At 43.5% G+C, this 24,229-nt stretch overlaps 1 protein-coding gene across 8 annotated transcripts in view; it reads right to left on the minus strand.

Annotated features, from left to right (window-relative positions):
- The window catches only part of NAV2 (neuron navigator 2), a 768,177-nt gene that overhangs the window by 62,028 nt on the left and 681,920 nt on the right, over positions 1-24,229 (minus strand). For 4 of the 8 annotated variants that reach the window (XM_008004421.3, XM_073017805.1, XM_008004369.3 and 1 more), the window contains exons 13-20: positions 23,083-23,374; positions 21,688-22,390; positions 18,162-18,629; positions 17,458-17,523; positions 16,026-16,070; positions 12,880-13,040; positions 11,163-11,351; positions 5,074-5,126 (exon numbers count right to left, since the gene is read on the minus strand). In XM_008004421.3, the coding sequence (XP_008002612.3) occupies positions 5,074-5,126; positions 11,163-11,351; positions 12,880-13,040; positions 16,026-16,070; positions 17,458-17,523; positions 18,162-18,629; positions 21,688-22,390; positions 23,083-23,374 (1,977 nt within the window). Of the gene's footprint in view, positions 1-5,073; positions 5,127-8,765; positions 8,771-10,516; positions 10,611-11,162; positions 11,352-12,879; positions 13,041-16,025; positions 16,071-17,457; positions 17,524-18,161; positions 18,630-21,687; positions 22,391-23,082; positions 23,375-24,229 lie in introns of all 8 variants that reach the window. The other 4 variants (XM_073017799.1, XM_008004440.3, XM_073017808.1 and 1 more) reach the window with 3 other exon arrangements.

The raw sequence follows: 24,229 nt of genomic DNA on the forward strand, positions 1-24,229 counted from the left end.
ATTCCCAGCTCGAGCCTTGGTTTACTCTAGGGAGCAAGGAAGACTGCTCCTGGGTTAATTCTGCCCCATTTTCTGCCCTTCTCTCACTTCCCTAGGACACTGCAGCGGGAGCACCAGGGTAGAAAGACCTCAAAGTGAGGGGGGTTTGGGAGCCCCTATTAGCCAGCCCAGTAACTCCACAGGTTGTGGGGATAAATGTGGCCTTTATCCTCATGCTGTCCCATTTCAAGGACCCCAATTACCTGTGACCCCTGTGGAGTAAGGGTGAACTCTGTTGTCCCTCTTACTGGCTTCCCTCTTTGTCCCTTCCATGCTGGCTCTGTGTCTGTGGTGACACAGGTACCTGCTAGCCAGAAACTATAAGACCCTCTCTCCTCCCATAGGGGGAGCCCACATGAATTGGGGAACCCACTGCAGGAAGAACCTTTCTTTCCCTCTCCTCTAGTTCCCACAGGGGCTCATAAAGAGGATCCCTCCTCCTTCCTGGAAATGTTGAGTGTTCGACCTTCTCTCTACCCATTGCTCTAATTTCCCCAGGGAGGGAAGAGTGACTTGGGAACCAGGTAGGTGAGTGAACATCAGTAAGAACTCTATTCTGTCTTTGGGTCCTCCCTAAGTGTCCTAATCCAATTTTACTAGGGATAAGCCCATTATTTTTAAAAAATCAGCATCTGACCCTGATGTCAACGTCTCCATTAGTTCACAATACAATGTGGGTAGGATTCATTAGAACTCACAGAGCACATCCATCAGCTGGAATAGGTGGGCAGCTGCTTCCTGTCTGATCTCCCTTCACTCTGTGCTCCCCATTGTCCTCCCTCCTTATCCTGCCCACAAGCCCCCTCCTCTAGGTTGGCTCCTAATAGCAGCAACCAATTTTTAAATACACGGAGCCAAGTCATTTAATCCTTGCAGAAACTCCATTAGGTAGGTTTGTTTGTATTCCTTCTGAGGTTCAGAGAGGTTAAGTGTCTTGTATAAAGTCACACTGAACAACCTCCTTATCTAAGAAATGCTTTCAGGAGAAGGTTGGAAGATGTCCTCAGAGCTCACTCTTCCCTCCCAGGTAATATTCATTCATCTTTGTCTGTCTGTCCATCCATCCTCACTATCACACCTATCAAATATTTACTGATTTCCTACTGTGTGCCAGGCACTGTTTTTAAGAACCTAAGATAAAGCTGTGAACATGACCAAGTCCCTGACCTTGTGTTGCCTGCATTCTAGTAATAACAGCTAGCATTTATTGAATGCTTATCATGTGCCATAGACTGTTCCAAGCACTTTACATTCATTTTTCATCTAATCCTTATAACAACTCTTTGAGGAGGTACTAATACTATTGCTTTCTGTTTTGTGTATGAGGAAACTGAGGCACAGGAAGGTTCAGTAATTTGCCCAGGGTCACAGCTGGTAAGTGGCAGAGTTGAGACTGGATCTAAAGTAGTCTGGCTCCAGAGCCTAGGCATATTCTCCTGCACTTTTACTATAGCTACATTCTCATGGGGACTTTCCAGAAAGAAGCCCCAAGTTCAATCCAAAGGGTACAAGTTAATGGTGAGAATGTCACCACTATCTAACATTTGGAAGGCTGGTGGAGGCCTGTTAGCAGGCTTAACCAACCACATAGGACCAGTCCTACTTTGAAACACTGCCATCGACAGGCCCTAATAGCCCTTCCCCATGCCTCTGCCACTGTCTGTCACTGTGCCCATCTGTCTCTGGGGTTGGGCCCCCATTATCAACAGCAGCCTAAAGAAAGCATGTGCTTTGTATCTTGTCCCCATTGCTGCAGTTCTGCATATCTGGTAACACTATGTGAAGCTGCTAGCCTCCATCCATCCAGCAGCTCTCCTGGGAACTCAAGTGTTCCCTACCAAACAAGAAAGCAAGTCTAAGGCCAGAGGTGGCCTCTGAGATTTTCTCTACTCTAAGAGCTAGCCATAACTTTTCCATGGCAATCATTTAGCACTCTGTAATCTTTTCTTTCACTGATAATTAAAATTGCAGGCAAATTTCATGCAGAATGAGTATTCTTGAATATTCATTATAGAGATTTCAAGGAAAGAACCTACTGTCATCCAGTAAGAGCCTTGAAAACTCTCAGCTATTAAGCAGTTTCCTTGGTCTGGGTCTGTGGCAACTTAACATTTCAAAGATCTCTTTTCAGACAACAAACAAGAATTTTATTCACCTTAACATTTACAAAGGTGCCTGGAGCATGTATTTCAGAATTTCATTATCACCAAGAAGGTAATAATAGATAAGGGACTACACCTCAGTGCTGGGTGGTAGCAGTCTCGCCAGACTTGCAGTTTTTCTTGAAATTAGTAGACTGCACCAGCATAAAAACATTCAACTGATAGGCTATTTTTTTTTTTAAGTCTGCAAAAGTAACCTATATTCTCAGAGAAGGCATATGTGAGGACAGTAAATGGAAGCCTTTGATTCCATGACTCATGGAATGTCAGAGATTGTAGGGGCCTCAGAAGATCACCTTGCTCAGTTTCCTGATGCCAAGGGCAAAACTGGGGAGACACTCTGAATAACTAGGTGATTTGCCCAAAGTCACATGGTGAGACGAACTCTATGATTACACCTCGGGGCTCTTGTTATCCAGATAAAAAATGGAATTTAAAAGTATTATTATTAGGTCTATGCTAATTTGATGAATTTATATCAGCTCAGAAAAGACAATTTCAAATTTCATGAAAACACTATCTTCATGTCCCCACACCCAGAACAATAGCTACTGAAAGAGAGTCTTTTACTGTAAGGACTTCTAGTAGTTGGCATGAAGGGGCTGCCCCCAGGAACTGCATGTGACAGTTTCCTAGATCTGAAGACACACAGGTTGAGAAGCTTATGCTCTTTCCCTCCAAGGCTAGTTAATGCTGGCCAGTCTCCCATGTTTTACTTTTCTGAAAGGCCCACTCCCCTCGGTGTTGGCAAGAACCGCTGGGAATGCCACAGGGGAAACACGGGGCTGGGCACTGAACCATCCACTACAGCTTCTTTGCACCAGTCCTGTGAAGCTAGAGTCCCATGTCCCTCCAGTGCCTACGGCTTCCTCCTTCAGTAGCAGGCTCCTTTCTGTCCTAAATTATATCCTAGGTATTAGTCTAGAGCCAGGCATATCTATGGTGCCAGAAAATACTGTTGAAGAAGTGAATTTAGGTTTAAAAGTACCAACCTTGGTACCCATATCCCACAGTTTCATTCTAGAAGAAAGGACATAGTTTATCTACTGGCTGACAGCTGAAAGATGATCTCTATGCTTTCTTAGTAGATCATGGCTTAAAAAACCTCTCTCCAAGGTTTTTCTGTATAAAGCCTTTAAAAGGAAAGCTAGGACTTGGTGATGAAATTTCAAACAAGATGACTACATGAGGAAAGAGGAATTTTAGAGGTGGAGGGGTGAGGTGGTTAGGAAGAGTAGAAGTAAGAGTTTCTAGGTCCTTCAAAACAGACCATATCAGCAATCACTGAAGTTTATTTGCTTACTACAGGCCTAAGAAAGAACAGTTAGGCCCTGGTATCTTTAACTTGATTCTGGGGTGGCCTCTTATTTTCCAGGAGCTATACACAGTGTATCCTGCCATATAGACCAGAAACCGGGCATTATCAAAACCTAAATTATTAAAACATTTGTTTCCATGGGATTAAGGGCTAAAGAATTTCCAATTCACAACTAACAAAGAGATTTTTATTTTTTTTCCTCTAGACATTCCCAAATTACTATTTTTAAAGTAAATAGCATACAGCTATGGCCATGTGTGGTGGCTCACTCCTGTAATCCTAACACTCTGGGAGGCTGAGATGGGTGGATCACTTGAGGTCAGAAGTTCGAGACCAGCCTGGCTGACATGGTGAAATTCTGTCTCTACTAAAAATGTAAAAAAAAATTAGCCAGGTGTGGTGGTGCATGCCTCTAATTCCAGCTATTCAGGAGGCAGAGGCAGGAGAATTGTTTGAACCCAGGAAGCAGAGGTTGCAGTGAGCCAAGATTGTGTCACTGTACTCCAGCCTGGGTGACAGAGCGAGAGTCTGTCTAAAATAAAATAAAATAAATAGTATATAGCTATAAAAAGTAAGTACTACTGAACAAATCCAGTAGTACTGAAGATCCAAATGTATTTGATTACATTTGGCTTTCATTCAGTAAACCTCTCTCATGGATGACATCTAGCATTTAGGAGTGCTCGCTCTGAGCTGTGTGTACAATATTCATTGTTTTAGATTCATTTTCCCATTTCTTTCAAACCTACTTTAAAAATACCTACTATGTGCTAGGTACTATTCTAGGCACTAGGAATAAAAACAAAAATGTCCTTGTCTAGAAAGAGTTTATATTGTAGTGAAATGTAATCTTCATAACATTTAATCCTCATTACACCTCTATAAGGTAGGGACTGCTATTATTTCTACTTTATAGATAAAGAAACTGAGGCTGGTCAGGCACCGTGGCTCACTCCTACAATCCCGGCACTTTGGGAGGCCAGGGTGGGTAGATCACAAGGTCAGGAGGTTGAGACCAGCCTGGCCAATATGGTGAAACTCTGTCTCTACTAAAAATACAAAAAGTAGCTGCTACTCAGGTAAAAATTCCAGCTACTCAGGAAGCTGAGGCAGGAGAATCACTTGAACCCAGGAGGTGGAGGTTGCTGTGAGCTGAGATCACACCACCGCACTCCAGTCTGGGCAAAGACTCTGTCTCAAAAAGAAAGAAAGAAAGAAAGAAACTGAGGCAGACAAAGTATTAATACATTGCTCAAGGCCTTTCTTTTCCAAGTCCGTCAGCAGGTGGCCAAGGCTTCTCACACATTCGAAATAGTTATCACCTAAAGCACAATGCCACTTTAACAAAGCAGCCAGTTCTGGATTTTGGGGTTGGTATAATATAATTAATAGCTGTCTGAATTTTAAATCTTGTTCCCTAATTAATTGATCCCCTTATAATGGAAATGCTTTCTATAGGATAAATGCATATATTTTATTCTTGACACATTTGATAAAGGAACCCCAGCCTCGTGATCTCATGATCACAGCCACACAGCATTGATTTATACTCACTGTAGAATAAATTGACGATGTACTGGAAACCAAGGAGAGTGAGGATCCATGAACTATTAAAAGAAAAAAAAAAAGGGTGAGTTGATAGATGGCTGTTATGGTACCAAAAAGGGGACAGAGGAGGAAAAAAATCAGCAATACAGGACACTCCAGGCTTGGAATGACTTAATCTCATCTGGACCCAACCTTTCCTGGTTTGGTGATAGGTCAGTGACAAATAAGTAAGAGTTTGCTAAGGATGTCACTTTTCTATTACCGCATTTTTTCCTTCAACCTTCTGAATACTTTTTCTCTTGACTGTCAAAATAATATATGATTACTGAACAAAAATTTTCAAGTACAGAGAAGTGTTAAGAAGCATATTCACTGTCACAACCTGCAGTGACTCACACTTGCATTGCCCGGAGGCAACCTGTTACCTTTCCAGCATATTTTGCTTCACTCTTTTTTCTAATGTATTCCTTTAGGGTTAAGACTGTGTTCCATATACTTTTTTTTTTTTTTACCCTATTGGCATCTGTCAGTTGTATATGCAAAAAAAATGAGCTGATTATTTTGAACCTAAGAGGCTGTTGGCCACAGTAAGTTTATTCTAGATGACCATATAGCAGAATATTTGTTTAGAAAACATATTCATCGAAATATAGATTCTTTATTTGATTTCTACCATGTCTACAAAGTGACAAGCAAGTGGTGTCTTCTTTTCTGTTTCAAACTGGTACTTTTGACTAGAACCAACTTGTATGTCCTTAGCACCCTTCCGGCCCCCAGCCAGTGGAGGCATCTTATTATTTGTTCTAATTTTACAGCATAGTCTTTTCTAGGACTTGGGTATTCTAACTGCCTTCTTTTGTGGGAAGCAGGTTCTTTATTTTGTGGGAAGCAGGTTCTTTATTTTCCTGGTAACTTCTGAACAACTTGTTTGAAAAAAAGAAATATTCCTATGTTAAGGCATCATAGGACTTTTAACTGGGCACAGCTTTCCTGGCCATGGGTGGAATGGCTCTACTCCCACACCGAGTTATGACCTGTAGTCTAAAGTGGGAGGCACGGGGTAAACTTCCACGTCTACTAAATGGCATTCATCTACCACCCACGAAGTGAACTCACCTTGGATTAGCAGTCAGCAGAAGCTACATGCCAACAAGATAGCTGATAAGTAGCTCAGCCTAACACTCAGGCTCCTCTCTGTCATCTTTCCAGTAAATCTTCCCTGACCTCTCCTTCTTCCCTTATATGTTCTTGTCACACTATGAATCCTACACTGCTCTCCCAAGCTTGCCCTAGAGAGTACTTTCCTGCCTCAGAGTCTCTGCCCATGCAGTTCTCTTCATTTAGGCTGCATCTAAATACTGTCTATCCCAAACAGATCTGCTCAGATGACATCTTCTCTATGGGACCTTTCCTCATTCCCCTGACTGCCACCTAGGTGGGCTTCCTCCTCCCTCTGAGCCCACGTAACTCTTGGCTTGCTATTCCAGCTCTCTTCTCTCTTAGCAGCTCCCTAATGCTCTAAGCTGTCCCTCTATCATCACATACATCCACCCTCCTTAGCAATGCCCTGCATTCTAGATCTTTTCCTCCATGCTTTCTTCATCCATGACTAACCTGACTCATGCCCATAAAAAATCAGGTTAAGGTGTTAATGGCCAATAATGGCTTTCAGTGTTAATATGTCCACACATTAACACAGGTCTTTAATGTCCCAACTTAGTGGCCTAATGTTCCACTGAGGTAAATTAATTCAGCTTATGACACAGACAGTAGTGGAGGAATTATGTTGGAGGTCAAGTTGGGTGAAGAGATGTGGGTAACACATAGCTATGCACACTTGCATGACTGGCCTGCCAGAGACCAGCACAGGGCTGCTATATGGCCTCTGGCTGCTGGAAAATGGAAGTTTTTTCTTTTCTATTTCTACATCTCACACATATAAACTTACTGACACAGTTTTAGCAACAACTCAGTGCAAGCATGGGGCCACAGGCAGAGAAGATCACATCTGGCAGGCTTAAGGGAGAGGTAATTATTTTTCTCAATAATTAACTCCTCTCACTTTGTAATTAGCAACAGCAAGACTGCGTTCCAAAGAGACAGATTCCTTGATTTTCAGAGTCAACCCAAAACTGAATGTGGCTTACCTGTACCATTGCAGTTAGGCCTCCCTCAAGGGACTTGAGCCAAGTCAGAGCCTGGGTTATGTAATGTGGTTATTTTTGGACAACAAAATGTCTATGGGAGTTACAGAGGCTAAACAGCTAAAGCAGCCTATGTAGTTTTCCTCCTTATAGCTATACTTCCACATTTTTTCAGCTACAAGGAACCACAGAGGATATCTAGGCCATTTCTGCCATTAAGAAATCTGAAACTCGGAGAGGTTAAATGACTTGCTTAAGGTCACACAGCAATTCAAGAACAGGATCTGCTGATAGAAGTCAGGAGATCGCTCTGCCTTCAAGTGATCTGTTGTAACGGTTTCTGATTTTCTTTTCCATTCGTTTGTTTTTTTCAAAAGAGCCTTTTGGTGTCTTTTAGAATGGTGTCCTAGTCCCTTCATGCAATCTACACGTGGGCACAAGCTAGGAATGTTTGAGAAGAAAGATGCTTTAGTAGGAGTGAAAACACTAGATAGAATGAAACAACTAGGCATATTTCAGCCAATAGAGCAATCAAGGGCCTCTGACTCTCACAAAGAATCTGCAGGTAGCAATCCCAGACTAGGCAGGTCTTTTCCACCTCTAATCAACAACAGAGTACATTACATCTCAGAATGGTTAAGTGATGTGGCCAGACACACAGCTAGTCAGGAGCAGAAAGAGAATGTGGATCTAGGCATCATGATCTATTTCTCATTCCACAATTGGGTACTGTGGAAAGAGTCAGAAGAATGAAGTGCAGTTCTGATGGCTAATGGACTGCCCTGAAAGATCAGAGCTTGCCTCGCACAGGCTATTTTTTTTTTTTTTTTTTTAATTAAAAAAAACCCAGCTGAGTCAAATATCAAGGTAGGATTGAGTGGAAAGAAAGAGGGACTGGAATCAAGAGGCTTAAGGCATCATTGTGGCTGCATAAAGTCTTCAAGTCACTTTTGCCTCAATTTGGCCATTAAAAAAAATGAGGATGATAATGGCCCTTGGAGAGAAGGCTATAATGTGACAATTATAACAATAGCTACCATTGAGTGAGCACTTACAATACTCCCCTTTCAAAGTTATTTGTTAAATGCTTTCCAAGATTTATCTCACTTAATCTTCACTTCAATTTTCCAAAGCATGTACAATTATTTTTCACATTTCAGTGAAGAGGAAACAGGCTGAGCAGGTCAAGTCCTTTCTCAGAGTCACATTGATAACAGTAGAGGTGCCAGGATTTGAACCACTTCTGCAATTCAGGGGCTAGAAACACAAGTAAGCTGCAATACAAGCTTTCTTGGTTAATAAGCTTCTCTGCTCCTGGGGATTCCATATAAACCGATAGAGGAGGGTTTCTGTGTTTTTCATTGCATTAGCTCTTAGTGATGATTGGTGAAGTCATGGGATTTTTTTTTTTCTCTAGAATCCATTTTAAAAATGCCTCAAGCATCCCCTTAAATGTATGCTATTAAAGTTGACTTTAAGATCGCATAATGCATCTGATAGAAAGCAATTTACCTGAAATACCTTTGAAAGGCTGCATCTGGGCCATGTCTGTACCTAATCTACATATTTATAATTCCTAAAATTTCAAAGTGGAAAGTGCTAATTAAATTGCACAAAAACCTCACATAAATACTTGCACTACTTCTTCCTAAATTTCTATTCTGCTTTATGGCGTATAATACACCTAACTGATTATTACAAGAAGTTCTGTTTGGTCCAAACATGAAATGTCAATTTTCTTCCAACTGCTCCTGCAATACTGGGAGTTAATAAATTCAAAAGAAAAAGGAATTTCATCAAAAGGAATTAAAAACCTAATTACACAAGCCCCATTTTGTTTTTGAATGTAATACCCTTAAAAGAAATAAAATCAATCTGATGCCCTATCTTCCAAAAGATTATAATGTTACATATTCACAGTGTATTGCCAGCAGACCCTACCCATTCCCCTAAAATTTGACTTTTACCTCTGTGCTTCAGTTCCATGTCACCATGAATCATTAGGTTTACAAAAGTCTAGACACTGCTTGTGGGCAAGCACTTTTTATCAATGTCATTTTGACATTCCAGATATTCCACAGTTGTGCTGTCCACCAGCTTGATTCCAGATGGAATAAATAAAAGCTATCTGATGACGATACTGTGATGGTCCTGGACCTTTATGAGGCGAAGTGTGCTTGTTTGGACAAGTTTCAGTAGTGGACGTGGTTCACTCAGGAACGCACATGGTAGAGAAGAGAAATACAGTGCGGGACAAACTCCATATGCAAATCCTTCCCGGGGAGATTGGGGAATGCTCCGAGGCGATGCTTGGCCGGTACACTGACTAGAAGGAAGTTCGAGACAAACTGCCTCTTCCTTCACCTTAGGATCACAATATATTCTCTACTATCACTGTTCTGAGCAGTTATAGCATTAATTTGTAGCACTTAAATCTCACAAATGCCCCTCAGTGACTCAGGCTTCTCCCCTCCTTAATCCTTTGTCCCAGCAGCTTCCCATATATGGATTTACAGACTTGTACCTGTTCACTGAATGTCATGGTATGCAAATGATACATAAATCAGGGTGGAAAGTATTAAGTTACCAAGAAAATAAACCAGGGGGCAATTGCTCTGTAAATTACATTCTTTAAAACTTCTGTTAAAAAGAACATTAGGCAAAAACAGAATCCTGTGCCTTGTGTTTCCCTCCCTTTTGACTTAAAACTTCCTAAACAATTACAGGTTTGTTTGTTCTTTCATGCTGGGAGGATGCTGGCCCTTTTTCCCTACTCATATGGGGACTGGGAAGCACCTATAACTTACCCTCCGCATTCTGTTTTGTCAATGGCAACAAAGGGACAACTAGATGTATAGTCCTCAGACTAGGCTCCGTTTGCTCCAAGATTCCCCATTCTCTGGCAGGGGACTTTGAGCTGCCAGGAAGTCAATGCTGAAGCTGTGTTTTTACAGCTATGTTATTATAGCTTTATGGCTGTGTTATTACAGGCCATGACATGTAATAACATTATTGTGTTAACATTTATATGTATTATCTCATTTAATTCTCATAATTCCATGAGCTGAATACTATTATTACTCACTCCTATTTTATCCGTGAAAAAACAGAGGCATAGAGAGGTGAAGCAACTTGCTCCAAATCATATCCCTAAAAAGCAGTGGAGCTGGAATTTAAACTCTGCTAGTCTGACTCCTATTCTTAATCCTCGGTTGATGAGCATTGCTGCCAATGTCCTATCAGCCCCATCTTCATGGGGTGGGGGTGATATCTTCCATAGAATTTTGACTGCTTACTCCCCTAACTCATACCTTGGGTGATGGAATAAAGGAAGAGAGAAACGAAGTGAGCTGTGAAAACGGCTGACAAAGTTGTCCACAGAACTTTTCTCCCATGATTCTGATGAAAATGAACCAAACATAAAAATCCAACCCCAAATATTCACAGTTAGCAACCAAAGAAAGAAAAGGGCATAACTGAAAACAATACATGTAAAAACCCAGTGCTTGAGAAAAGGGATGAAAAATTCTGGAGCAGAGCAGAGAGGCATGGCCGCCCGGCCCCCAGAACTACATGGGTGTGTCAACACAGGGAAATGAACTCTGCAGTAGTTCTCTCTGCCAAGATGGTGAGCCAGTGGCTGAGCCTCAAGGTAGAGGCACATGCCAAGAAGCTGTGGCCCAAGTCCAGGAGGGAGAAGCCTAAAGTGGAACTCAGTCAGCTCTATGGTTCACCAGTGATTTTTAAGCAGCCTCTTCCTTAAAGGCCTGGAAGGTGAATTAAGGGTCAGGCCAGACCTTACTCTTCAGAGATCCCCATCCCTGACCGCCAGAGCAGGTGGGAGAGGTGGGAGCACTTACAGGTGGGAGCTCAGGTTAATGAAGTGAACTTAGCATAGAGAACCCTTAACTACAGTGAGTAACCTGGGAGATGGTAAGTTTCCTTCCTTACCTTCTTCAAACCCATCCCGGAATGAGCCTGAACGGCTCATGGTTCTGCTCTTCTCATCCAGGGACATGGAGCTATTCCGGAAGCGGCTGTCAGTGTATGGATCATACTGCCCATCAGCATTGGAGAGGCTGTGGGTCCTCAGCATGGTCGGGTTGGACAAGCTCATCTGGGTGACAGTGGTGGGACTCGCTGGAATAAAAGGAATAGAATGAAAAGGTTAGACATTCATGTCTCTGTTCAAATCCTGGTTGGGGACAAAGAGAAGACTGCTTATTGTTAGCCATATGTGTTCCTGCCAACTCTTCTCCCGTCTGTTTTCTAAAAGGTAGTCCCATCAGCATTTGAGTTACACACTGGGAGCTAAAAATAAGAGTGGAAAGGCAGGTCAGCTCCAAAGCAAGGCTCTGGGCCTCAGCTTTCCAACTTGGCACGTTCAGACAGGCCAGTGTCACCTTCCAGGCATGAGCTAATTACTCCTCAGGCTCATCTGGAATGATTTTCTCTAAAGCCAAAAGCCCAAAATAGCGCAACCAGGCTTTTGATCAGATGGGAAGCATTTGTGCATGACAAGAATCTCTTGCCTCAAAGAGTTATGGCTGGGAAAGAACAGTATGAACACAGGTCCCATTGCCTCAGATGGGGGACATTTAATAATGGTGTATAAAGAGTTTTAATGCAAGGAAGGTACATTTGTCTCAGCTAAAACTAGCTTTCTTATGAAAATCCTGTCCATTTGAGTCATGTGCAATATTTTCAGAGGTACTCATTTAGTCAATCAGAAATGAAGAGTTAAACCTCACTTGACTACAAGCCACCTCTATCCTTAAAGACTCTGAATTTGTTATTCACTATATTCAGAAAAGGCTGCCTCTCTAAAGAGTGAGAAGAGATTAGAAAAGATTTCTCACCCGCTATCAGTCCTTCAAGGCTCAGCTCCTACCCTGCCACCTTCACATAACCTCTGCCTGTAACTCCAGCCAGCACTAATCTTTCCTTTTTCTAAATGTGTCTAATACTTGCTATCTAATTATATTCAGCTTTTACACGGTTTCATATAAAGCTTTGGATTGTTCTCTTTTACCCTATTATACAGGTGTGCATTGATGTGTTTGTCTTCCTGAAAAAGAATTCCATTGACATGTCAGCAGGGACTGTGACATAAATTCTTTTTCTTTCCCCACTGTGCCAGTCAAAGTATTATGTCAGAAGTAGGCATTGTTAAGAATACCTATTCAATCAAAACTTAACTTTTATTTCCAACTTAATAAAGTAATGAGGATGACCTAACATGGGATATGCAATAAAATCTATTTCTTCAGAGGTCTTAGAAGAGAATGCATTCTTTTTAAGAATGCAATAACATGTTCTTTGCCATAGCCCTACCAATATCAACCAAATAAAGAAAATTATTGATTAGAGTATCAAAAACTTTACCATTTTCTCTATTTCTTTTGCTATCAATCTCCTGTAATAAAACTATATTGCCGAGAGCTAATCAGACACTGAGCAGGATGTGACTATATGGCTGTTTCACAATATAAGATAACTCAAGTGATGGGTGCACCAAAATCTCAGAAATCACAACTAAAGAACTTATCCATGTAACCAAAAACTACCTGTGCCCCAAAAACTATTGAAATAAAAATATATTATATATATAAGATAAACACTGTCCTATGGAGCTGATCAATACAGCTAATGACAAGTGGCTACTCACCAAGCTGGGAAAAGTTGAATCTTGTACCAGAGGGAGAAGTCACACTGGAGCCAGAGGAAAAGGGGGAATTGGAAGCGGTGTCCTGCAGGCCTCCTGCAGAGTGGGACCGTAACCATTCTTTTGCATCTTCTTGCGTGCGAAGCTGGGAGGTGGGAGTATACCTGAACAGACAGAAATCAAGCCAGAATTAACTATGAACAACGCTTATTAAAATGAACTCTGTGGAGTTGATGGTAAATATATTAAAAGGAAAACATATATCCAAAGATGATTTTTTTAAAAATCAGATCACTACACACCCGGAAACTTACGAAGTTTCTCAAAACCTTTTTTCTATTTGCCTGTGTTTGGGGAAAATGACTATTCCTTTCAGTTTGGAGGGAACACATAAAGGGAAGAAGATTGGTAAATGCTCAGAAGAGCCGTCACTGGGCGTATCTGTAACATGTTGCTTCATGATAGTGTCATGTCAAAGCCCCCACCTTGACAGGACTGAAGAAACAAAATGAGTTGCTGTTAGTGCTTTGAGGGAGTTTTAATTAGACAACTCATGGCATCTGCCATTCTATAGCACAAATAAACGACCATGAATCACAGCATATGAAAAAGCAGACATACAAAGCAAGGTTTGAAGACATTAATGTTTGTAGTAGTTGCTGTAATAGAGCATAAACAAATCTTCATAAAAGCAACCCCAAATCATTGGGTTTTATAGGAGAGGGTCTTCAGAAGTTACGTGGTCCACCCTCATTTATTCTGAAATGTATATGGTGATGATTTATTGAACACCTACAACGTGTTAGGTGTCTTCATGCACATTATCTTTATCGAAGCCTCAGATCTACTCAGCAACATAGATGCCATTATTCCCATTTTACATTCAGGGAAGGTAAGGACCCTGCTGGTAGTCACAGAGTTGAGATTTCAATCCATGTTTGATTGTTAAAATGCATGCTCTTTTCATTATGCCCATAAGTAGCATCTGAAATTTTTTTCTTTCTTTCTTTCTTTCTTTCTTTCTTTCTTTCTTTCTTTCTTTCTTTCTTTCTTTCTTTCTTTCTTTCTTTCTTTCTTTCTTTCTTTCTTTCTTTCTTTCTTTCTTTCTTTCTTTCTTTCTTTCTTTCTTTCTTTCTTTCTTTCTTTCTTTCTTTCTTTCTTTCTTTCTTTCTTTCTTTCTTTCTTTCTTTCTTTCTTTCTTTCTTTCTTTCTTTCTTTCTTTCTTTCTTTCTTTCTTTCTTTCTTTCTTTCTTTTTTTTTTTTGAGATATAGTCTTGCTCTATTGCCCAGGCTGGAGTGAGGTGGCACGATCCTAGCTCACTGCAACCACTGCCTCTTGGGTTCGAGTGATTCTCCCACCTCAGCCTCCCGAGCAGCTGGGACTATAGGCATGTGCCACCATGCCCAGCTAATTTTTTGTATTTTTAGTAGACACAGGGTTTTGTCATGTTGGCCAGGCTGGTCTCGAACTCCTGACCTCAAGTGATCCACCTACCTTGGCCTCCCAAAGTGCTGGGATTACAGGCATGAGCCACTGCATCTGGCCTGCATCTGAAATTTCTGAGTGCCAAGTGGCTAGGGTATCCTCGGACTTATGTATTATGGAGTGACTACTAATTATGTCAACAGAGGGATTCTTTGGGCTTAAGGAAAGATGTTGTCAGTGTGTTCATACTGGATGTTCATGTGTATGGAGTGGGTGAGCTAGATAAGGAAGAGTCAGAGTGAGAGGGAGCACAGAAATGTTTCTTCCTTAATGTTTTTACTATATCTGACAGACATGCAACTTTCCAGGACACATCAATTGCCTGAAAATAGCCTGTCATGTATCTCTATTCTGAATTTTTAAAAAACCAGAGCTACATAATTTTGATAGGCTAGATCTGCTACAGAAGTATACCCACCATTTCAAAATGTTAACATTTAGAAGTTAGCTTCCTCTAAGGGCACCAGTGGGGCATCAAAGTCAAACTCACAGTGAGAGTGGCCATGAGTTAAGCACCTGGCATGGTTGCTGACAAGCAGCTCATAGGCATGACTGAAACTGGTAAGTACAAAAGGCCTTGCCAAGGCCCCCTCTAAGGCCACACTGCTCCACTCCCTCTTGCAGAACAACTGTTGGGAGATTTTAATACTTTCCTTCTTAGATTCTTAGCATTGGCTTTACTCAGAGGCTCCCATTGAAAGGAAGCATTGATACCTACCTCACATTACTGTTCAGAATGCTCTCAGTCTTAAGAGCTGCAGGTTATTAACTACGGACATACATGACAGCAATGAAACATTTCATTCCAAGTTCCATTTTATGCGAAAGCACTTAATGCTTAGTGCAGGGTGAAGCTGATGCTACAAGGCACGTGGTGTTTAGAAAGCAGGAGAAATGACGGCTGCAACCATCAGACAGCAAGATCACGGGGAAGGCATTAGCAAACTGAAGTTTCTCTGATTGGCAAAGTGATATAGATGGTGTGAGCAATGGTGACTTATAGCATCTTGTTTTGCCAGGACTAGCATTAAAAATGAACCTGAACCACCACTTACCAGGAATGGAAAGACAGTCCTTCCTGGGAGTCTTTTCTTTATTATCCACCAAAAAATGATCACACCCAGGTCTTGTTGGGCATTGAAAGTGGACCAATTTTCCATTAGAATATTTAGACAAGTGCAAACTATCTGTCTAGCAATTTTGTATGGGCAGGAAAGTTAAATATTTTCAAATTGGGGGAAAATACTCCTTTCCTCTTGTGCTCTTGTCCCAGCTTACAAATCAGTATGCTATAAGTCATGTCCTTTCTCTTGGAAGACAGCCATATGAACAGAATGGTCATGGTGAAGTGCTCAGAAATTAAACCCATTGGCCCCAGAAGTAGCAATGACTGCTCCCTGGGCTTGCCCAGAGATGTTTTTTATGAGATGGTTTTACCACAGTAAGCCTGAAAAAGCACAGCCCCTGTTCAAGCAAGTAAGCTGACAAATGGAGAGTGAGAACGAGAGGGTGCAAGGGGAGCTGTCATCCAAAAGGTCCTGCTGTGGTGGTCAAAGCGGGGACCCCGGCCCAGTCCAAACCCCCACCAGCCATGAAGGAGTCACACAGCCAAGCTCCAAAGCCACAACAGATGGCACAGATGCAAGGGGGGAAACACAGATACCTGAGTCCTTTCTTAGGCAAAGTGTTCCTATCAAGGTGCGGGTCACTGTAGGAAAGTTAAAACAAAAATAAGAACTTCAGAGCAGCACACAGAAGACAGGAAGAGGGAACGCTAGGGAGGAGGCTGAAGGGCCCTGGAGAGAGAGGCGCACATCACCAGGAAGTGCCTTATCCAGCTAGGCATGCAATGCAACACATCCGCATCCATGGAAAACAAAAGAAACCCAGTCCTCAGCCTGAGCTGACACCAGCGCATACTTTACCCCAGGTTACCAGGAAGCCTGAGTCCCTTAACCCCAATTGTTCCTCCTTTTCCACAGATTCAAAGCAAAACTCAGGGGTTGCCCCACCTCAAAGCAGAGGTCCTGTGCCTTCTGCTGCCCAGGAGCACTCTGCACCAACACGGCTTCTCGGAGAGAGGGATGCCCACTTCCCTGCACCCCTAACTCTGGCCCACCCGCTAAATGCCACTGGCAATGACTTCAAAAGTGGGAGAAGGGACTTGCCGGAGGCTTCAAGAGGCCAGCAGTCTACATATTTGGAATTCATCTGTAACGAAGTGAATTCCAGGTCCCTCTCCATTTCTGCGCCCCAGGCATAGCTAGGAGCTGAGTCCTGGGTGGGGCATGTTACAACTTGCTGGCTGATAAAAGTCAAAGCATTTGGATCTCTAAAGACCAGTGGTTTAAAGGCTTGGTTTGTGAGCTGACAAAAACAAAGTTTTCACTGTTGATGGGGTGAAGGTTTTTTTTTTTTTTTTTCCTGGCAGGAGACAACATCTGCTTGTTTTGTTTGGCCAAGCCATCACTCCCCCACAACATTAAGGTCAGTATCCATCTCTGAGGCCCACCCACAGCTGGGGGCAAACGCAAGCGTGTACATTCGTAAAGTCTTAACACTCTACACATTCTTTTTCATTATCATCGCAGGAAATGGGCACACAGAACACAGCAGTCTGCAAGACATAATGAGCCAAACTTCAGCAAAGGATTCTGAAAGGGAAAAGAGGCAGCTGCATGGGGAGGGGTAGACAAAGGTGAGGGCCAAGCTACACAGTGGGTGGCAGGTCAATTCTGGGCTTGGGGGTGGGGGTGGCAAAAGGAATGGGAAGGAAGCCGAAAAGCAGGAACATGCCACAGGAGGCCACAAGAGATGCAAGTGAGAGCTTCTGCTGCCCCAGATCAAGTGGCAGGGTTTGAGGTTGCCTTCCCAAAACGGGAATGAAGGGGCCAGCCCAACTCCACCTCTCCCTGGGCTTTAGCAGACAGAGGAACAGACTCTCACTGGCATGTCCATGTGTCACAGAGTACACTAGAACCACAAACACAAGCAGGAGCCTTAGGCCAACAGCCTGGCACAAGACATCTGGCTTGACAACGAATGGGCAGAAGAACCTAGAGGCTCGGTGGGTCCCCGGCCTGTAATGTCATTACCTGTCCTGTTTCCTGGGCAGAGTACTTCTGCAGAACTTAGGGCTAGCAGCAGGGGAAGAGAGAGGGCTAGAAGTCCAGGCAGGTAGAAAACAAGAGAAGGAACATTAGCTTGGAAGAAAGGAGATGTGTTGTTATATACATTTTTCTCATTCCCCATGCTGATCCTTGCTTTCTTTCCTATATGCAGAAACTGGACACCTTTATCCCTGCTGCAGTGAAATCCAGGGCTCTGAGAACACTTTTAATTTCCTGATTTCCTATCAGTCCAGGAGGAGGGTGTTTGCCACGATGACAACAAATCTACCCAGCTGCCTAAAGAGCGTCCTACTCCACGCTCCATGGCTGCACCCAGTCACCCGCTCTGCTTGCACAATTACAAGGGGAGGGAAAAGAAGCTGTTGATGAACAAACAGGATAAAACTGAAGGATTTCAAAAGCTGAATGCCATTTCAAATGGTAGCATAAATCTGCCCCCGAGAGACTGAGCAGCTCCAAGCACCAAGAATAACCACAGAGGAAAAGATAACAGGGAGCAGAGCCAAGCTTGATTCCATCCCAAACTGGCTTCCCCATGAAACACAGCAGTAATTAGAAAGAGAAATCTCACAGGCAAAGGCTATTCGACATTTGGGATTCCTCAGCTAATCTTTTTACTTTTGGAAGGGTGTCTTTCTGAGAAAGGCAGCCAGAGGCACAGCACCAACCTTTCTGAAAGTGTGGTCTTCACACTGTTGGTTCTGATAAAGGGAGTCAAGGAGTCGTCCTTGGAGGAGGTGATGAGGCCAGTGGAAGAATTGTGGCTGGGGCCCCCTCCACTGCTGAGGGAGATGTCGATGGACTCACAGCTGGTGTGGAGGCTGCTGACAGACTGAAAGCCCAGGCCATCCTTGCTAACTGCGGAGGAGCTGCTGGCGTTGGTGCCCCAGGTGAGGCTGTTGGAAGGGGCCGAGTGGGCTGAGCTGGGGCTGGAGGCTAGCGGAGACTGGTTGAGGTCCACATTCTTGCTGTAGAGAGGACTGCTGCTCCCGCTGCTCAGGACACCACTGCCTGACGGGGAGTCTAGGTTACCTTGCTGAGTCATGGTGGCATGAGGATTGGAGATGACCACTGAATTTTTCATGTTTTCAGCTGTGGCGATGGGCACTTGCTTGGTAGCCTTCCCACCAAAGAGTCTGTGAAGAGACAAAGGGTTGTGTAAGTTGAACACGCAGTGCCAAGGGGCACCGGACTATTAAAGAAGGGTAGAGCAGAGGAGTTGGTGAGAATTCCTGGGGAAGGAAGCACAGCCATTCCTACTGAAATGGCTAAAGGTACTTCAGGGAAAGGTCGGCCATAAAGTGGGCCTAGATACTAGTTTATCACAGGCTGCCGTCTTCAAGTTCTAAGCTGCAGCGGAGACTCCGACTCCATCTGAGCCAAACAGCCATGGGTAATAATTTTCTACAGGCCTATTCACATTACACTGGGCCAAGATCTTGCTTCTCTTTCTTTCAATAAATAGACTAACTAGAAAATTGCCCTGGCCCAGGAAGATGGTTGTCTTTATCATCTCTGTCTCCGCGGCCCCAGGCATAAAGCAGCCATACAGTTTATGACAGCTCAACTCTAAGGGATTTGGTTTCTTGACCTCCGAGCACAATACATAGAATCAAGAGCATGAATCTGGATCTGGAGGGGCCTGGGAAAAATATCTTCAGAGATTTATCCACAATAGAAAGCGCAACTGGAAAGATGTATATTTTGAAGCCAGAGAGCTTACTCATCCAGTGACATACATGGAAATCTTGTTGGGTTCACAAGACATCAGACCAGACACACTGGGTGTGAACTGTGTCTCTGTGACAGACACAGAGAAATGTCATCCTATGTCACCTCCCCTGCTCGTGGCCAAAAACGTGCCATCAGACTATAAGGAATGACATAAATGCCCCCTCTTCCACTGGCAGAGAGCTCTCTGGTAGAATGTTGAAATTATCTTAAAGTCAGAGAATTGTCCACATTCTAGTAATGTAAAGGCTCTATTACACTCACTAAAACCTGTGTGGAGTGAGTATCTCACAAGTGACAAAACTACTACATATTTCTGATACGCAGGTTGCCTTGGGTGCTCAAAGTGGTGACAGTTTGATCTCTGTCCTCTCCAAACAGTCCTATAAATCTCAAGTATTGTAAAGACAATCAATCAATCAATCCTTACTACAGTGTGTGGCGGTGGCAGAAGGGAAGCACTTTGTGTCTGGTGACAATCAGGGAATGAAATATCCTAATGTAGAATCTTGGCTTTAGAATGCTTACATACTTCCAGTGATGACAGGGATCTCGTTACTTCAAAGGGCAACTTGCTCCATTGCCAAGCACTTCCAATTATTGGAAAACCCTAATCTCATCCACTTTTTTTTTTTCTGACTTTTGCATATTGCTCCTCATCCTGCTATGCATGACTCTATACAAAAGTCTAATCTTCGGTCTGTTAGTCCTTCAAATCATTTGAAGAGAGTTATCTATCACATTTCACCAAAGATTTTTCTTCTCCATACTAATACACATCAAGAGAACTGTGAATACCTCAACGATTTAGGAATAAATGTAATTTACCAGGAATTGGCCGAAAGGTGTTCAATGTAGAGCCCTAGGAGCTGCATGCATTTTCAAGCATTCTATTATACTAGCCTAAGGGTCTAGTAAAATGCCTTTGTAGTTAGCAAAGGAAATCTATAATACCAACGAGTGAATATTACATATAATACTTGAGGCAAGAAACAGAGAAAATTTTCATTTACAAGGCAATCTGTTAAAACAACAAAGAACAGCCCAACAGACTTACCCCCGGAAAAAAAAGTCATTACTGAAATTCTAATAATCAAGTCTGGACAAAGAACAGTGAACTGCTTCATTATACCTTTCATGTAGAATGCTTCTTCTGAAGTCTTTTCAAACATTCCTGTTCATCCCCAAATATGTACGTGTGCATATAATTTTTATTTTCTCACTGCTTGACTTTCTTTCCTTAGGACTTATTCTTTCTTATAAGAAATTTCCTGGGAAAGTAGGATGAACTGTAACCTAGCAGTTGTAGTTTGAGAATGGTCCAATGGATATTATAATAAGATAATACAAACAGGCAAAAGTTGAATAAATTTAAAAGAAACTTAAAACGAGTGAATAATTTTTTTATGTCTAGAGCTTCCACCCAGTGTGAAAATGTGGGGAAATGATGTCTATTTAAGGTAATAGGAAATCAATTTCTCTTTTTCAGAAACATTTCTTCTTTAAGAGGTGTGTGTGTGTGTGTGTGTGTATGTGGTGGGGAGGGAGAAGTTAAAATTTCAGACTGACTTGGAATTCTGGAGTAGTGTAAAAGTGTATGTGGGGACACTGGGGTTTGTGAGTAAAGGAAGGAGCTGGTCAAGATCACTGCTTGCCATAATGAGGAAGCTCAGCTGCAGAATTATTAACACAAGAAAAAAAAGTATCTGCTCCCCTGAGCTACCCACCCAGGTCCAAGGGTGTATCAAGACCTCATTCTGGATTGGATGGTAGCTAACTTTTTTTTCTTCTTTTTTTTTTGAGATGGAGTCTCGCTCGTCGCCAGGCTGGAATGCAGTGGTATGATATTGGCTCACTGCAATCTCTGCCTCCCGAGTTCAAGTAATTCTTCTGCCTCAGCCTCCTGAGTAGCTGGGACTACAGGTGCACACCACCATGCCTGGTTACTTTTTTTGTATTTTTAGTAGAGATGGGGTTTCACCATATTGGCCAGGCTGGTCTTGAACTCCTGACCTCGTGAACCGCCTGCCTCAGCCTACCAAAGTGCTGGGATTACAGACATGAGCCACTGTGCCCAGTGGTAGCCATCTTCTATTGAGTGCATACTACGACTAGACATGGCTACAAAGATGCATCTTTACAAAAACCCTGACAAAAAGGTATCATCATGCCCATTTTACAGGTGAGGAAACTAAGGCAGAATTGTTAAGAAAGGTTATATGGCAGCTAATTAAAATGGAACTAAGATTTGATTCCAAGATGACTGATTCCAGAGGCCTAACTTTTTCATCCCAGCAAGGGAAAATAGTCAACTGCAAAACTGTCGGCAGGATCTGCCCAAACAGCTTTACCGGAGGACTAAAGTGGAGAAAAACAGAGGGTGCTTCAACTAAGAAACAGGAAATTACTAAATCCATTCCCTGTATTCTGGTTCTGCTGAGCACCATTAATGTACTCACTTACCTGCGGAGTGTGGGAGAGGCCACATCTGGGTACTTGGCTCCAGGCTGGAGACCAGCCTGAGCCGGGCTGGACACAGGCTGGGCTGCCGGGTTCACTTTCACCGAGTTACAGGAAGCCACACTCTCGCTGTCGGATGAGATGCCTTTCTCCTTATCTGTTTGGTTGACCAGACCTGGTAGAGAGCTGCCTAGGGCTGTTTTGGAAGGCTCCCTCAGTTTGGGCACTGGCAGGCCTGCGGACTTGCTGCTGATGTTGGAATCTATGCTGCTGGTGCTAGACCTGTTCCCAGCCCCATTCCGGCTGGTGGACTTACTGGGCCTCGGCAAACTCCGGTACTGAAGGTTTGTCCGGGAGCTGAGGGCCAGATACCCGTCATCCTGATTCTGAGCCCCGTCCATGCTTGACTTCCGACCAGCAGACCGACTGATGAGTGCAGACGACTTCGGGATTTTGCCCAGTGTGGCTGACCTGCTGGTGACAGTGGCCCCACTGGCTGTGATCATGGCCAGACCGGCGGCGGAACCACTCTGCTTCTTGAACCCAAAGCTGTTGGCATTGGCAGTGGGTGTCCTAGAGCTGCTGGGGAGGGGCTTTTTGGATTCGTCACCACTGCTCCGGCCTGCATCTGATGGGGAGCGCTTCACCTGGGAGGCTTTAGGAGAAAGCCGTCCTTTCTCAGACACCTTTGCATCGTCTGTTTTTCCTAAGAGAGAGATCAGCAAGATTAGCCTGCAAGCCAAGAGCCCAGCTCATCCATCTCGTCTGTTTAAGATGCCCCCCCTCCTCTGAAGAGCTGGTTCACTTTTCCCTTGGGGAGGCAGAGGAAAGAGCTTTTTATAAAAATAATATAGTCTCCTAATGTACTGTGAGCCTTTTAGGAAATGTCAATAATTTTACTCATTTGCAAAGCAGTCTAAATTTACCTGGGATAAAGCAAAGCCAGCCAATCACTGATATGTCTGGGGGGAAATAACCCCCTGCCTTTTCTGACCTTTCACCCTCTGTCCATTAAAGGGCTGTCCCTACCATGTCCAGGGGGATACCCCTGCCCTTGTTTATAAATATCCCCTAAGTCAGGAACAACATCAACTCACCATACCCACAGCTCATAAATCCATGCTGTTTAGTAGCCTGAACTGGCTGCATTAACTCACCCAGTGCCTAGTTAAACCAATTCAATACGTCTCAGCAGCCGAACCGTCTTCAGAGCTTAAGAGGCTCCCATACTTACTTCCACTTAGAAAAAGGTAGGGATGTGAAAGTTTATGGAAGCTTGTTGTTAGCAGAGTATAAATCCTGAGACAAAATATATAATGTCAAGTCCTTGCTAGAGTTAACTATGGCTTTGGTTTTCCAAATGACAACTGTAGGGCCAAGACAGCTCCAGCCTCTTACCAGTTCCTGGGGTTTTCAGTGCGCCTGCTGGGGCTGACGGCTTCGTCCTTGGCATGGTGATGCCCACCTGAGCTGTCATGCCTCGCCGCCATGAGCCTGTCTGGGAGATGACAGGATTCTTCTTGCCTGACGTGCTTTTGTCGGACTCGTCAGACACGTCAGAAGGATTCCGCCTCCACTTGGAACCTGGCTCCATTTTTATGCCGCTGTCTGAGCCTCCATCTGATTTCTTGACATCATCACCAGACCACAGTGAATTCCTCTCCACCTGTGAGTGCTTCTCAGCATCAGTCTGTGGACAGAGACTCTCTGAATTAGTCCTTCCCAAGTCCCAGGCTGGGGAGCCCCTCACTCCAAGGGCAAAAATGCCAAAACACTGGAGTAGTTAAGGGAAAAATAATCATTACTTTAAAGATGTTTGGACTTTTGTACTCTGGTTATCTTGTCAGAAAGCCTGATTTTGTCTTTTTTTGATCCGAGGAAAGTAAATAATATCAATGTATCCTTAGAATGGAATGAGGTGGCCGGGCACAGTGGCTCATGCCTATAATCCCAACATTTTGGGAGGCTGAGGTGGGAGGATCACTTGATCCCACGAGTTTAAGACCAGCCTGGGCAACATGCAAAACCCCGTCTCTACAAAAAATAGAAAAAGTAGCTGAGTGTGGTGGCACACACCTATAGTTCTAGCTACTCGGGTGGCTGAGGTGGGAGGATCACCCCGGGGAGGTGGAGGCTGCAGTGAGCCATGATCGCACTACTGTACCCCAGCCTGGGTGACAGAGCTAGACTCTGTCTCAAAAAAGACAAAAAGAAAAGCAAAAGAAAGGAGTCAGGGAAGAGAGGAAAAGGGGCCCAGGAAAAAAGAAGGAAAGCACCCTAGCAAGGGGAAGGGGCAGAGCAGATGGAGATGCAGTGGGAATTCAGCCACCACCTATTTTCTGCCACTTGAACAAGCCTCTCTAACTCTGGTTGCTGATCTCTAACCAGCATCCAGTCTCCTGGCCCGTTTCCCTTTGTTCTGCCTTCTTCCCATCACTCCACCGCAGTGAGATCTTTGGATCTAACACACCAAGCAAGGGAGTAAGTGAGCAAGGGTGGCTGCTGGTTCTACTCAAATCAGGGAGAGCCAGGAGCAGAGGGGAAG

The sequence above is a fragment of the Chlorocebus sabaeus genome, chromosome 1 (assembly GCF_047675955.1).
Source record: "Chlorocebus sabaeus isolate Y175 chromosome 1, mChlSab1.0.hap1, whole genome shotgun sequence".
Taxonomy (NCBI): domain Eukaryota; kingdom Metazoa; phylum Chordata; class Mammalia; order Primates; family Cercopithecidae; genus Chlorocebus; species Chlorocebus sabaeus.